Source organism: Lutra lutra, chromosome 12, assembly GCF_902655055.1.
Source record: "Lutra lutra chromosome 12, mLutLut1.2, whole genome shotgun sequence".
Taxonomy (NCBI): domain Eukaryota; kingdom Metazoa; phylum Chordata; class Mammalia; order Carnivora; family Mustelidae; genus Lutra; species Lutra lutra.
In genome coordinates, this window is record NC_062289.1 from 40,819,594 (window position 1) to 40,836,663 (window position 17,070).

The 17,070-nt window shown below is 38.7% G+C and overlaps 1 protein-coding gene across 3 annotated transcripts in view; it reads left to right on the forward strand.

Annotated features, from left to right (window-relative positions):
- Window positions 1–12,511: 12,511 nt before the first annotated feature.
- The window catches only part of TRAPPC8 (trafficking protein particle complex subunit 8), a 77,065-nt gene continuing 72,506 nt past the window's right edge, over window positions 12,512–17,070 (forward strand). The window contains exon 1 of one of the 3 annotated variants that reach the window (XM_047696750.1): window positions 12,512–12,532. Coding sequence is in view for 2 of the 3 variants with exons in the window: in XM_047696747.1 (XP_047552703.1) it covers window positions 12,863–13,019 (157 nt within the window). In the remaining variant the exon portion in view is untranslated. The other 2 variants (XM_047696747.1, XM_047696748.1) reach the window with 2 other exon arrangements.

Consider the following 17,070-nt stretch of genomic DNA (forward strand, 5'->3'; position numbering starts at 1 on the left):
ATTGAAAAATGTATCTTGCGGCGCCTGGGTGGCTCAGTGGTTAAGCCTCTGCCTTTGGCTCAGGTCATGATACCAGAGTCTTGGGATCAAGCCCCCGCATCGGCCTCTCTGCTCAGCAGGGAGCCTGCTTCCCCCTCTCTCTGCCTGCCTCTCTGCCTACTTGTGATCTCTCTCTCTGTCAAATAAATAAATAAAATCTTTAAGAAAAATGTAACTTTTCAAATGTCTATTTTCTAGTTATCTGTTGCTGGTATGTGAAAGCACAATTGATTTTTTAATCTTTTTTCTAGCAAACCTGTAGAACTTTTTCTGTTGTAAATAAGTTTTCTATGATAATAATATAAATTTCTCTCTAAATAATAGCATCTGCCAAATGATGACTTATTTTACTTTTCTTTGTGATCCAAAAACCATATATTTCTTTCTTGACTTATTATACTAACTAAGACCTTCAGTAGTATGCTGGATAGGAGCAATGACAAGTGTGCATTCTTTTTTTTTTTTTAATTTTTTTATTTTTTCAGCATAACAATATTCATTATTTTTGCACCACACCCAGTGCTCCATGCAATCCGTGCCCTCTACAATACCCACCACCTGGTGGCCCCAACCTCCCACCACCCACCCCTTCAAAATTCTCAGATCGTTTTTCAGAGTCCATAGTCTCTCATGGTTCACCTCCCCTTCCAATTTCCCTCAACTCCCTTCTCCTCTCCATCTCCCCTTGTCCTCCATGCTATTTGTTATGCTCCACAAATAAGTGAAACCATATGATAATTGACTCTCTCTGCTTGACTTATTTCACTCAGCATAATCTCTTCCAGTCCCGTCCATGTTGCTACAAAACTTGGGTATTCATCCTTTCTTTTTTCTTTTTTTTTTTTTTTTACAGCTTTATGACAAGTGTGCATTCTTAACTAAAGAAGCCTGTTTATCAAGAGGACTTACAATATTAAATGTTAATGTACCAAATAGAGAGCTTCAGATTACATAAAGCAAAAACTGGTAGAACTGAAATGAGGAAGAGACCAATCTACAGTTATAGTCAGAGATTTCCATCTCTGATTATTAATTTATAGATATACTCTCTCAATTATTAATAGATATCCACCAAAAAAATTCACTTTAAGTCTAAAGATACAGAGGGACATATCCTTCTATGAGGATAGATGTAAGGATATAAGAATAGATATAAGGACAGTGTTGTGGGTTCAAGAGCATCCACAAAATAGATGTGCTAAAGTCCTAACCTCTATACTTATAAATGTGACCTTATTTGAAATAGGATCTTTGCAGATGTGATCAAGTTGATGAGGTCACACTGGATTACAGCGGGCCCTAAATTCAATGAGTGGTGTCTTTATAAGGAGGGAGAGATTTGAAGATGCAGAGACATGGAGAAGCAATCCAAGTAATACCAGAATCAGAGACTACAGCTGCCTCAAGTAAGGAATGCCAAGGATTGTCAGTATCCAAAATAAGTTGGAAAAGGGAAGAAGAAGAGGAGTCTTTTTTAGAGCCTTCAAAGGGAGTATGGCCCTGCTGACACCTTGATTTTGGACTTCTAGACTCCAAAGCTATGCAAAAATAAATTTCTGTTGTTTTTAAGTCACTCAGTTTGTGACAATCTTTTGTTACAGCAGCCCTAAGAATAAACAGATAATAAGATAACAGATAAATTTAACAGATATAAGAATACAAGGCAAAGATGTAGAAGACTTGAAGAACATGACCCATCAGTTACCTAATGAACATTTAGAGAACATCATCCCAACAAGAGCGGAATACATAACTTTTTTCAAGTATGCACAGAACATTTACCAAAACAGGCCATATTCTGAGCCTTAAACCAACTCACAATAATTTAAAATTATACATTCATACAAAGTATATTCTGACCACGATGGCATTAAATTATGAATCAATAATAGAAACAAATCAAAAAAGAATCCCAAATATTTGAAAAATAACTGAAATTTTCATTAATTGAGATAATCTCCTAATTCAGGAGTGTGGATTTGAATGTTTTATATATATATATATGTATATACATATATATATATATGCATACATTTTAATTAGGTTATTCTTATTCATTTCTATTGATTTTATGAACTTAGGAGTTGAATACTTTTATTCTCAAAGGTTTTTATTTTTTCTTTCAGTAAAATTGTCTGGGTTTTCTGAGTATATAACAACCTGATTTTCTTTCTCAATACTTATACTACTTATTTTTATTTCATTTGCCCAAATTTTCAGAATAATACTAAATATTAGTAGTAATTAACAGTACTTTGTTCCTGATTTACACCAGAATGCCTCTGATGTTTACCAGCCGTGATCTTAAAAGTTAAGAACCATTGTTTAGAATCATGAGTTACTAGCATTCATATAACCCTTAATCTACAGAAGATGATTCTTGAGATCATAAAGGTTAAGTGACTAGTATTCCAAGATCTTAGAACTAAACAGTGGAAGAACCATGACTAGAATTTCTTTCCATTTATGGTTTTGTTGTTATCAAACTTTATAACACAACTTGTAATGGTTTTCCTCATCTCTAATCTTTTAACGCAAATTATTGCAATTGCACTTTCTTTAAGTAACAAGTGTATTGAGATATAATACATATATATTACATATATTATATGAATATATATATACATATATATCATATGAATATAATTCATATAACATACAATTCATTCACTTAAATCATACAATACAGTGGATTTTTAGCACATTCACAGAGTTATGTATCATAATCACAATTATTTTAGAATATTTTTTATCAACCCCCAAAAGAAGCCTGGCAGTCCATAGCCATAACCTTCCAACTCTTCCACTCCTCCCCGCTACTTCTGCCCCCCAGCCCTAACCTATTTTCTATCTTTATAGATGTACCTATTCTGGATATTTCATATAAGTGGAATCATACGTGGTCCTTTATGACTGGCTTCTTCCATGTAGCATGTTTTTAAGGTTCATCCACGTTGTAGCATGTATCAGTAATATTAATAATAATATTCTGTTGCATGGTATATACTTATTCATCAGTTGGTGAACATTGGGACTGTTTCCATTTTTTGGCTATTGCAAATAATACCATTATGAATGTTCATATATAAATTTTTATGTGGACATACATTTTCATTTCTCCTAGATGGAAAAGTGCTGCATCATATGGTTGCTCTATGTTTAGTAGCTGAGAAACTCTATGTTTGAGGAGCTGTTTTCCAGACCACGGCACCACTTCAACCTTCCCACTGGCAGTATAGGAAGTCTCAAATTTCTCCACATCCCTGTCTCACTTGTTATTCTTTGTTCTTTGATATAGCCATCCTAGTGGGTGTGAGGTGGCATTTTAGTATGGCTTTGATTTTCATTTTGCTGATGATTAATGATGTTGGACATCCTTTCATGTGCTTATTGACTATTATCTTTCTTTGGAGGACTCTATTCATATCCTTTGCCCCCCCCCCCCACTTTTTTAGAGATTTTATTTACTTATTTACTTGAAAGAGAGAGAGAGAGAGAGAGAGAGAGCGTTAGAGAGAGCATGAGATGGTGGAAGGGCAGAGGGAGAAGCTGACTCTCCCCTGAGCAGGGAGACCAATGCCGGACTCGATTCTGGAACTCCAGGATCATGACCTGAGCTGAAGGCAGTTGCTTAACCAACCGAGCCACCCAGGGGCCCCTTCGCCCATTTTTTTAACCTTGAGAATATTTAAATGTTTATTGACAGTTCAAGTTTCCTCTTTTGTGAAATGACTTTGTCACTTGTCTATTTTTCCATTGTATTGTTTCCTTTTATTTTCTTATTAATTATAGTTCTTTAGTGTAGATATGTATCTTTCACATTTGTAGCTTGTATTTTTGCTATCTTTGTGGTCTTTTGATGAAAAAAAGATCTTAAATTCAATTATTAATCTTTTCTGTTAGGATAAGCACTTTCGGAATCTTGTTTAAGAAATCTGTCCCTCCTAGGGGCATCTGGGTGACTCAGTCAGTTAAGCATCCAACTCTTTTTTTTTTTTTTTAAGATTTTATTTATTTATTTGACACAGAGAAACACAATGAGAGAGGGAACCTAAGCAGGGGGAGGGGGAGAGGGAGAAGCAGGCTTCCCGGTGAGCAGGGAGACTGATGTAGGGCTCTGGACCTGAGCTGATGGCAGACACTTAATGACTTGAGCCACCCATGTGCCGCAAGCATTCAACTCTTGATTTTGGCTCAGGTTATGATCTTGGGTCGTGAGACAGAGTCCTGCATGGGGCTCCATGCTTGGCGCGGAGTTTGCTTGCGATTCCCTCTCTCCCTTTCCTATTGCCTTTCCCTCTCCTCTCTTCTAATTAAAGAAATAAAATCTTAAAAAAAAAAAAAGATGTGTGAAAGGAAGGCAGTATAGTGTATCAGTGTATACCATACTAAAACAGATTGAAGAGGCAGATTACCTAAGTTCAAACCACAGCTCTTCTACTTAGGGCTCTGAGACAATTTAACTAACCTCTTTTCCTTCAGTTTCCTCATTTATGAAATGAGATGATATTAACAGTACCTACTACATAGGACTGTTAGGAGGAATAAGAGCTGGTATACGTAAAATGCTTAAAACTATAGCAGGTACGTAAGAGGCATCGGGTAAGTGTTTGCTATTATTATTTGCATCTTTATTCTACCTGATCTGATTTTTTAAAATGAATTGGGTTTTTGTTTCAAAGAGATAACCAATTATTAAAGCACCATTTATTGAATAATTCATCCTTCCTGCATTGCCTTGTTCATGTTTCAGGTTGGTCTATCCTGCATCTCTCTATTCTATTTCATTGATCTAGTCATCTACGTCTGTCTTTTAATAACTGTGTTATAACCTTAGTGTGTCTGGCTTGCTGGTAGAATAAATCCCTTGGCATTTGCCTTCAAAATTATCTAACTATTCTTAGAACTTTGGTCTTAAATATGGATTTTAGGATTAGTTTGTCAAATTCCATAAAATCTCTGTGGGTATTTTGATTGAAATTGCATTGAACCTATGGATTAATTCTGGTAGAATTGATTTCTTTATGGTGCCTCTACCACTACCAATGAGAGCATAAGTTAAAGTTCTCCAAAAACATGTTTTCTCATACAACACACTTTCGGATAGGATTCTTATGAGCTATGTCTAGCTGACCAAAACCAAGTCAAATGGTGATGCCTTAAGTCTAAGACCTAAAAATATGAGTTGGACCTTCTAACTTCTGGGAGACAAATGAAGAGATGAATAGCCACATATATGATGAAGGTGCCTATATATTTAGTTCACTGCACCATTCCCAAGTGAGTATATTTATTTGAAGAGACATTATTTATTTATTTATGAGGGGGTGGAGCCCAAGCAGAGGGAAGGGCAGTGGGAGAGGGAGAAGCAGACTTCCTACGGAGCAGGGAGCTGATGCAGGGCTTGAACCCAGGACTCGGGGATCATGACCTGAGCCAAACTGAGACTCTAAACCATTTAAGCCACTCAAGCACCCCTAAAATGAGTACAATTTTGTTTCTTCCTTTTCTTTTTTTCGTTTTGTTATGTTTTAAGTTTTATTTATTTATTTTAGAGAGAGAGAGCTAGCACAGGGAAGGACAGAGGGAGAGGGAGAGAGAAACTTTAGCAGACACCTCACTGAGCCTGGAGCCTAACATGGGGCTTGATATTATGACCCTGAGATCATGACCTGAGGCAAAACCAAGAGTCAGAAGCTTTACTGATTGCACTACCCAGGTGCCCTTGTTTCTTCCTTTTGAAATCCTATAAGTTTTGCTTATTTTTTTCTTCTTTAACTGCTCTTATAGAAAGCTAGAAAAGTACTGAATAGAAACAGTGATAATGGATGTCTTTGTTTTATCCTGATTTTAAAGTAAATGATTCTTATATTTCACCATTGAGTATAATATGGATTATTGCTACATTTTTACCCAGTTTTGGGAAGTAAAAATACATAATTTAAAAGCAAATAGTAAAAAAAGCAAGCATTAATATTATCTCTTATTTTAGAAGCATAAGGGAGAAAAATAATTATAAAAGATTTTTACCTACAGATTTAATTAAAGAAGACGTATATGGAGCTTAAAAACCTATAATAAGTATAAAATAGAATTATGGGCATCTGATTCAGCAAAGAAGTCAAACTCTCACTCTTTGAAGATGATGATACTTTATGTGGAAAACCCAAAAGACTCCACCCCAAAACTGCTAGAACTAATACAGGAATTCAGTAAAGTGGCAGGATATAAAACCAATGCACAGAAGTCAGTTGCATTTTTATACATCAACAACAAGACAGAAGAAAGAGAAATAAAGGAGTCAATTCCATTTACAATTGTACCCCAAACCATAAGATACCTAGGAATAAATCTAACCAAAGAGACAAAGAATCTGTACTCAGTAAACTATAGAATACTCATGAAAGAAACTGAGGAAGACACAAAGAAATGGAAAAAGATTACATGCTCAGGGATTGGAAGAACAAATATTGTGAAAATGTCTATGCTACCCAGAGCGATCTACACATTTAATGCAATCCCTATCAAAATACCATCAACAGAAATGGAATAAATAATCCTAAAATTTATATGTTATCAGAAAAGACCCTGAATAGCCAGAGGAATGTTGAAAAGAGAAGCAAAGCTGGTGGCATCAAAATTCCAAACTTCAAGCTCTATTACAAAGGTGTAATCATCAAGACAGTATGGTACTGGCACAAAGACAGACACATAGATCAATGGAACAGAATAGAGAGCCCAGAAGTGGACCCTCAACTCCATAATCAACTAATCTTCGACAATGGAAGAAAAGATAGTCTCTTCAACAAATGGTGTTGGGGAAATTGGACAGCCATATGCAGAAGGATGAAACTGGACTGTTTCCTTATACCACACACAAAAACAGACTCAAAGTGGATGAAAGACCTGAATGTGACACAGGAACCCATCAAAATCTTTGAGAAGAACACAGGCAGCAACCTCTTCAATCCGCAGCAACTTCTTCCTAGAAACATCCCCAAAGGCAAGGGGAACAAGGGCAAAATTGAGTTATTGAGACTTCATCAAGATAAAAAGCTTTTGCACAGCAAAGGAAACAATCAACAAAACCAAAAGACAACGGACAGAATGGGAGAAGATATTTGCACATGACATATCAGATAAAGGGCTAGTACTCAAAATCTATAATTTATCAAACTCAACACCCAAAGAACAAATAATCCAAACAAGAAATGGTCATAAGACATGAACAGACTTTTCTGCAAAGAAGACATCCAAATGGCCAACAGACACATGAAAAAGTGCTCAACATCACTTGGCATCAAGGAAATACAAATCAAAACCTCACTGAGATACCACCTCATACTAGTCAGAATGGATAATAATTAACAAGTCAGCAAGTGACAGATGTTGATGAGGATGTGGAGAAAGGGGAACTTTCTTACACTGTTGGTGGGAATGCAAGCCAGTACAACCACTCTGGAGAACGGTATGGAGGCTCCTCAAAAAGTTGAAAGGAAAGCTACCGTACTACCCAGCAATTGCGCTGCTGGGTATTTACCCCAAAGATACAAATGTCATGATCTGAAGGGGCATGTGTACCCCAATGTTTAATAGCAGCAATGTCCACAATAGCCAAACTGTGGAAGGAGCCTAGATGTCCATCGACAGATGAATGGATAAATGGTGTATACATATAATGGAATATTATGCAGCCATCAAAAATTGAAATCTTGCCATTTGCAATGATGTGGATGGAACTAGAGGGTATTATGCTAAGCAAAATAAGTCAATCAGAGAAAGACAATTATCATATGATCTTGCTGATATGTGGAATTTGAGAAAGCAGGCAGAGAGGATCATGGGGGAAGAGAGGAAAAAATCAAATGGGATGAAACCAGAGAGGGAGACAAACCATAAGAGACTCTTAATCTCAGGAAACAAACTGAGGGTTGCTGGAGAGGAGGTGGGTGGGAGAAATGGGGTGGGGGGGGCTGATGGATATTGGGGAGGGCATGTGCGATGGTGAGTGCTGTGAATTGTGTAAGACTGATGAATCACAGACCTATGCCCCTGAAACAAATAATATATGTTAATAAAAATAAATAAATGAAAAAAATAGAATTATGGGCTTTGGAGTGCAAAACTGTAGCTATGATTCACCCTTAAAATAATCAGGAAATGGATGTCATGTTAATTTTAGAACATTAATAAATAATTTTAAAACATTCCAGTGCAGTAAATAAAATTAAAAAGGGGGGGCCAATAGATGGATTATATATTTTATTTTTATTTTATTTATTTATTTATTTAGATTTATTTATTTATTTATTTGACAGACAGAAATCAGAAGTAGGCAGAGAGGCAGGCAGAGAGAGAGGAGGAAGCAGTCTCCCCGCTGAACAGAGAGTCTGATGAGGGGCTCGATCCCAGGACCCTGGGATCATGACCTGAGCCGAAGGCAGAGGCTTTAACCCACTGAGCCACCCAGGTGCCCCTGGATTATATTTTAAGTCATTTTTTCTTCCTAGAGGTTTTTTTTTTAAATTTTTAAAAAAGATTTTATTTATTTATTGGACAGAGATCACAAGTAGGCAGAGAGGCAGGCAGAGAGAGCTCCCTGCTGAGATTCTGGGATCATGACCTGAGCGGAAGGCAGACGCTTTAACCTGAGCCACCCAGGCACCCCCTTCCTCAAGTTTTAAAGAAACATAATGTAAAATCTTTTTTTTTTTTTTAAGATTTTATTTATTCATTTGACAGATAGAGATCACAAGTAATCAGAGAGGCAGGCAGAGAGAGAGGTAGAAGCAGGCTCCCCGCTGAGCAGAGAGCCCGATGCGGGGCTCGACCCCGGGACCCCGGGATCATGACCTGAGCCGAAGGCAGAAGTTTAACCCACTGAGCCACCCAGGCGCCCCCATAATGTAAAAGCTTTGAGCTTAAAAAACTTTTAATGTATAAATATGCTGGGTATCCCCTGACCTCCCACGCTCTGATATACAGGTAGCTATTACCTATGTGATATTATTATTACCTATGTGATAACTATGCAACTATGTAATTAAGAGTGGTTTTTTAACCACGTTTTAAAGCCAATACTCAATAGCGCCATCTACCGTTGACACAATGAAATTTAATAATAATGGAAAGAATAATAGATTCTCAGATCTTCACATTGAAATGAATACAAGAAATCTTCTAGCCCCAACTTTCTAAGCTTACAGGTAAAGAATGTGAGGCTCAGAAAATATAAGTGATTTGTCAAATCCACAGATTTCTTGCTAAATTTCTGGAGGTGCTTTCAAAGGAAGAAAACATGGAAAAACAATTTATCCTAGTGATCACATCTCTAGGGTTAAACTGTGCTGGTTCTCTTCCTGACTCCAGTGCTGATTATCTTTGGGGAAATTAATTAACTGTTCTGTGCTTCAGTTTTTACATCTGAGAATTGGCAGTGCATGCACTTCTCAGGGTTTATGTGAGAAGCAGAAGCAGCAGAGAATATCAAAAATTATGCTTGGTAGATAGTGACCAATAATGGTGATACTATTTCTATCCACAAGTGGTAGCACTATTTTCGGACCCCCTCTCTGACTTCAGTGTCTGTGTTCTTTAAACTTGACTTCACCAGCCATCAGAAGAGACCGGCAATACCATAAATACAAAATAAAACAATCGATGAATGTTTGATAACACAGTATAGATATAAATATAAGCCCATTGGCTTAGCATAAATTTTATGGCATTCTTTTATTTTGGGGAGAGAAGGAAGCTGGTTCTCATATTTAATATTGAAAAAGAGGTCCTTAGTTGTTTGTGTTATTGTTAACTCTTTTGTCCAACAAGTTGCCTCTCTTTTAATGATAGACCCTATGCTCTTGACTTTGGGGGGGGGGGGCAAATGGCCAAAGCCTGGACAACCATAGCATCTCACTTTTCCTGGACACAGTGAATAGTCCAGAGTATGTGTGATGAAAATGGGACAGTGTCCAGAGGAATTAGAGAAATGAGAGATGTGTGGTATCTTGGACCCCATACAAATACATTCTGCAGGATACCTCATTCCTAATAAAGTGTGGTGGATACCTTTGACTTGGGTGGCTCAGTGGGTTAAGCCTCTGCCTTCGGCTCAGGTCACGATCTCAGGGTCCTGGGATCGAGCCCCGCATCTGGCTCCCTGCTCGGCAGTGAGCCTGCTTCCTCCTCTCTCTGCCTGCCTCTCTGCCTACTTGTGATCTCTCTCTCTGTGTCAAATGAATAAATAAAATCTTAAAAAAAAATAATATTCCCTCTCCTCTTTGTTTAATAAAAGAAACCTATGTTTTGGAGTCTCTTTTGGAGATATGTGTGATCGTGAGACTCACTGAGGTCAGTGGGATGTGAGTGAAATTATTGAATGCCATTAATACAATTTGATCCTAAACCATTAACCATGTGATTTTCCATTCTCTTCTTTCCATTCCTGCAGCCTGGAAAGCAGATGTGGCAGTGACTCAGCATTAACCTTTGGATGAGGACATCTTAGAAGATGAACACCTTAGAAGACCAGGAGAGATTAGGGAAGAAATAGATTTTTACAGTGAGTTACTCACTGGAAACACTATGTGTGAATGTGGTGTTAGACTATAAAGTCAATGCATAAGACAAAAATCCATTTAGGGTCAGCCATAAAAAGGAATGAAATAGTGATACATGCTACAACATGGACGAACCTTCAAAACATTATGCTAAGTGAAGGAAGCCAGACACAAGTCACATATTGTATGATTCCATTTATATGTAATGTTCAGGATAAGTAAATCTATAAAGACAGAAAGTAGATTAGTGAGTTCCAGGGGTGGAAAGGTGAGGGGTATAGAGTGACTGCTAATGTGTACCAAGCTCCTTTTTAGGGTGATGACAATGTCCTGGAATTAGATAGAAGCAATTGTTGTTCCACTTCAAAAATAACAGAAGCCACTGAAATGTCCACTTTAAAGGGATGAATTTTATTGAATGTGACTATCTCAAAAAAATTCATTTGGGCTAAATTACTCTTGAAAGTCCACTATCTCAAAAAAATTCATTTGGGCTAAATTACTCTTGAAAGTCCTTCTCAGAGAGGCTAATACAACGAGTTTTAACTTTCGTGTAAAAAGTATGTTGCCTTTTTAACTCTTACTTTGGCTGAGTGCTAAATAAAGTAGTATGCGTGCACTGAGGAGCCCTCTTAACTAGAAAAATATGTAACTTGAGTCATACTCACTTGTACGGATTCTCACGTAAGGAAATGAGATCTGAGGTATTCAAAAGGGAACGTGTACTCCTGGGGATACAAGAAGAATTTCCAAGAGGCGCTCAGACACAAATAGTTTTAAAATGAATTTCCAAATCCTCAACTTGCCCGTTATCTTTTCTAAATTGTTTTGTGGCTAAGCTGACAAGTCATTACGTCCTTTTGTCCTTTCCTACCTCCCATCTCAATTTACAGGAGGAAGGATATCTCTTGCCTGTCGTTAAGTTCTTACTACGGTAAAAACCTCAAGGCGCCAAACGATCCGACGATTTGAGATACTCGTGTTGGGGAAGCCTCCTTTAAATCAAGGTACCATAAAACTGCGATAGAGCGTTGTATTTTTCCTTGCTTTACGTTTTTGGCAAACAACTCAGAAGGAATTCAAGCAATTCCGTGACAAGATAGTAGAATCCCTTTCATTCACTTCTATTTATGTAAAGGAACAATCTCTAAAAGGGAACGCTAAGAACCGAAGCCAGTTTAGGACTCCATTTGATAAGTAATTACTGGCTTCCCACACCTCCATGGCTCCGAAGAAAACCTGCCAGCATAGTGAAATAAAAGGAGACGCGGCTGCGGACGAAAGACACGGACGTTTGCAAGCACACTCTACAGCAGCGCGAGCTTCCCCTTACACTCGCGTTAACTGCAGCACCCACAAGAGCACACAGCTCTGCTCACTGGTTGAGTCCACGTTCGTTCGTGGTAGTCCGTTTCTAAAAGCATGGCTGCGTTCAAGCGATACCAGCTCTGTTCAGGCCGGCGCCACGGGAACCACTCTTCCGTGAGCAGGTGCCCCTTGCTGTTCTACCCGGAGCTCGGGAAGCAGAGCGAACAGCCACATTATTTGCCTATTGTTTTTAGGGAGAGCCTTTGGGGCTCCAAACAGACCCGGCTTGCGCGTAAAGCGAGCGAGCGCCCCCACCACTGTGACAGCACGGATCTCGAACGCTGACCTGTACGCTCGCCCTCAGCACCTCCCTTGGCTTTGCCAAGCGCCAGTGTGAGAACCAGGCCTAGAGTGGCTCGTCCCTTCTTTGGCTCCGCCCATCGCGCTGGTAGCCCCGCCCCTCCCCGTAGAGGCCCACCCATCGCACCATTTCCGGCGCCAGCCTTCCTACTGGCCTCTGTAGCTCTTCACTTCCCTCTCCTCGGCTCTTCCCTCCGCCCCCATCGCCTCCTTTAATACAGTCACGTGAGGGGCGAGCGCGGGGCCTGCCGGGACGGGTACTGCCGGTGGGTCAGGGTTCGGCCTCAATATGGCGGTTCCGGTCGGGCAGTGACCAAGGTTTTGCCGTCGGGAGGATTAACTGGCGATTGTCGGCGTCTCCAGCTATCGGGGTGTAATGCGAGGACGCCGGGGCGAGCCCTGAGGAGCGGCGGTGCCGGGGAGGGGTCGGTGCTGTGTGGCCGGGAGCCGAGGGAGCGGCGTCTGTTCCTTCTGTGGGTCTCAAGGCTTCAGTGTGGGGCCCCGCCCGGCCGGGTTAGGCCGGCGGGCGGCGGCAGTAGCTGCTGCAGCCGCAGGATCAGCCTCTGAGAGTGGGCCGGAGGGCGGGCGCCGCCGCGATGGCCCAGTGTGTGCAATCAGTGCAGGAGCTAATCCCGGACTCCTTCGTCCCCTGTGTCGCCGCTCTGTGCAGCGACGAAGCCGAGCGGCTCACTCGTCTCAATCACCTTAGCTTCGCGGAGTTGCTTAAGCCCTTCTCTCGCCTCACTTCGGAGGGTATGTGGTCTCCTCCCTTTTTCACTGTGCTCCCTCAAACAGGGCCGGGAGAAGGAAGTTGGGAGCGGGCAGGGAAGAAAAGGGCGATGTTTACATCTTGGAGCCGGTAGAGTGGCGTCTGGGGCTGGGGCCCCGCGGTGTCTCCGGCGGCGGCTGGGGGAGGGGCCATGAGCGAGGTTGTCAAGACTGCGCGGTCCTAACCTCCAGTTACTCTGGGCACTTTCCTTCTTCCCGGGACAAGCCGGGCTGCTCGGTAACTAGTCTAAAGAAAAACATGAGCCCCGGAGAAGGGCGTTGAGACGGTTTCCAACGGCCATAGGGAGGGAATTAGGAAGTTGCAAGGCGAGTGAAGGTAGGAAGATGCTGCCTCTTAGACCGATGAGGTCTTAGTAAAGAAGACGAATCATCTTCCTCTGGGTGTTATAAACTGGACTTTCAAAGTTGTCTTGAATATCACATTCTTCGGGTAATGGGGCCTTACTCTTTCTAAGCTCATCAGTTATTTTATGTATTTTCTTTGAAAATATAAACATTTTAGTAGGTATATAATAATCTCTTCCGAAAAAAAATTACGAAAATAATAACTTGTAATAGCCTTGATGGACAAGAAAGTAAGGACAAGTTGTGATTAATCTAAATAGTTGGTGTTGAATAGATTTATAGGAATGGAAAAGTCCTAAAATTTAGTTTTTCAGATAAAAAAGTTTAATCAACAAGAGAAACGTGTCTTTTATTTAAGAGTTTCTCCACCTTTAGCTTCTTTATTAGGGAGAAATAAGCATAATAAAACTCCTGAGTATTTAACCAATAATATATCTTTCTTTGTGAACAGAGCATAAAGTATTAGGTGAAGTTCTTTGTTAAAGGTCTGTATAAAATGAAGTGTTCTGTAACAAGGCTCTGTCAGTCGAACGACTATGATTATTATTTGGTTATGATGATTTTTCCACAAAATACGCTGTGCCATAAATTTATGTATTTACAAGCCACAGGTGTGTATTCTTTGGGAGAATAGCTCCGTAAGTTCACTTTATTATTTAAAAGAGAGCAGGAGCTGTCCAAAAAAAGTTTGGGAACCCTTGGATTTCTTCAGCTTGTACCTTAGCCATCAGTCTCAGCTCCTCCAGTGTTGCACTAAATCAACAAGAACAACAAAGTGCCCTACATTCTTAAAGTCTTAAAAAAAAAATGTGAGAATCTGTTTGACTTTGATGTGTATGCCCTTTCCTGCTTTGTTAATAAAGAATAATAATGCTAATACTTGATACCTGCTGTATTTAGCTTTTCTCTTTTAGTTCTCATTGAATCCTGTGAGGTAGCTGACTTATCACCATATTAAATTTGGGAACACTGAGGCATAGAGGTGTTAACTTGTCCACCGTATTCAACATAGGAAAGATTTAAAAACAGGCAATGTGACTCAGGGGGGTTCTTAAGTCATCTTATCTCCTGGCAATAGGATCGTTTATTCACACTAGAGAACAGTGCTGTCTAGTAGAAATACAGTGGTATTCACATACACAATTTTAAATTATTTCGTAGTCACACTGTAAAAAAAGTAGAAAATCAGGTGAAATTAGTTTTAATATTTCCAAAATTCTAGCATTTCAACATGTAATCAGTATATAACATCTTTGTATTTTACATTTTTTCTGTTGCCAAGTCTGAACTTTGGCATGCTTTTAAACATTTTTATTATTTATATTTTAGTTTGGACTAGACATTTCAGTTGCCCAATGGCCACATCTGGCTTCTGCCTTCTGCAGTGAATAAGGGCTCACTTCAGTATTCTGATTTTCTTCTGTAAACTGCAAAAGATTTAGGGAAGAAATACAATGAATTGGACTTTCATGGTTAAATAGAAAGTTGATGGAAAGGAAAAGTGCCAGCATTCCCTATTGAGGGGAATGAAGTTAGAACAGCATGGGCAAAAGGTATAAATTATGATTGAGTGGTTGGGGAACAGTGAGGAAATTGTCCCTATCAGAGTGTAAGATAGTAAGGGAAGATTCCTAGATAAGGGAGGGTCTTGAATTCTAGGAAAGATATTTTGGATTTCATATCTAATTGTTAAGTGTATGACAGTCACAGATTCTTGAGCAAGGATAGCAAATTGGGGAGATTGGAATTGTTTGGTATTTAAGGGTAAGTAGGAGTTGATAGCCATTTCAAAGTTTAAAATGATTAGACATAGACTTTGGTGGTGTAATTAGCAATCCGGTGAAAAGGACTTAATTTTTCTGTGGTTTAATTTTTTTGCTGGTGAATTAACTTTGGGGTTCTTTGCCATCCAGAAAAGGCTACTTTTTTTTTTTTTTTGGTCTCAAGTGTGGGGACTCCTCTAAGTTAGCTTATCTTTAGGCAATGAGGCATGAGAATATAACTTCAGCACATAATTTAAGAATACAACTAACCACAACAGCTAAAATTTCCTTAGAAGGAGAAAGGAATGTTAAAAAAAATTGGACTCCCATTTCTGGCCTGCAGGTATTTGAGGTCAAACCTTGCTTTGACACGGAGGTAGCAATGTACACTGTTGAGTATTTCCAGGGGACTTTTTTTTGTCTTTTTTCTTTTTTAAGATGTCAGTAGAAAAACATGGTGTAAAGCTGTAATGGGAGGGTTGAGAAAACAAATTTGAATGCCGTTCATGTGTAGCACCTCAAATACACCTTGATGTATTAGGCAGTGGAGAACCATTCTAGATTCCTTGGATAAATTTTTTTGAACCCAACAAGTATTTCTTTATATTAAATAATAGTGTTATAATTTTACGATCATTATGCTAGATCTCATTTAAATCTCATTATATTTGAGATTTAAAGAATATATTTGTGTCATTTCAACACAAAGTTTGTAACCTTAAGACTGCTTGAGAAATTTCCACTGGCTGGCCATTTCAACGAATAATGGTGATAGTATTACTTAACCAAACCTCACTGTTTTTGCTGTCATAGTGATAGTTCTTCAATAATTCTGAGCAGTTTTCAGCACATCATTCAGACTTTTTATTTTTATAAGGAAATTTCACTTAAACACCAGCTTTTGAAAGTATTTGGTTTTTGCTTTCAAAAGGTATATATTATTTTAAACTGACTAAATTTATTTAAGGGTTTAAAAAAGAATAGACTAGTTTTTATGTAAATCTTGAATATTTTCTGAAGGACCTTTGAAGGATACTCACTGCCTCTAGTTTTCTTAAGTTTCTTTTAAAAAGTTATTAGTTCATCAAAAAATATTTCATCAGTCTTAACTACTTCAAGTACCAAATGATAAATTCAAGCCAAGTTTTCAAAATTTAGATACATGTATATATTGTTTGTGTCATTTTTTGTACAAGTTAGGATTTTTTTTTTCCCCAGCAATTGAGATAAAACAGGTGAAGTTTCTTGTGCTAGGTAAAAACATAAAAGATATCATTATTTCATTTTAAAAATACATTCCTTAGAACACCCGAAGTGTTATACACTCTCTGGAAATGAATTTTGTGATCAAATAAGTTTCCTAATAGATGTGTTTGGGAGAATTACAGTGTCATTTAACATATTAAAAGCTCCGGGAAGACCTGGTATAAAGAGACATTTTAAAAACTTAATTCTATACTTCTCAAATTTATATGGAATTGATTTTTCTTTTTTTTTTCTTAAAGAGAGAGATCAGAAGTAGGCAGAGAAGCAGGCAGAGAGAGAGGAGGAAGCAGGCTCCCTGCCAAGCAGAGAGCCCGATGCGGGGCTCGATCCCAGAACCCTGCGATCATGACCTGAGTGAAGGCAGAGGCTTTAACCCACTGAGCCACCCAGGTGCTCCTGGAATTGATTTTTCTAAAACAGCTCTTAACTAGCTTGAGGAAAGAGTATTCTATGGAACTGCACATACTGGGAAATGTTACTTTATAATAACAGTATTCAAGAAATTATATGGTAACATAAAAATTAAGACGGTAATAGAGCTGAATTTTATTTTGAAATTGAGGTGTTATGTGATCTATAAAGTCAGCTTTTGTGATCCTGTACTGTTAATGAAGCCAAGCTTTTGAATTTTTTTGTATGTG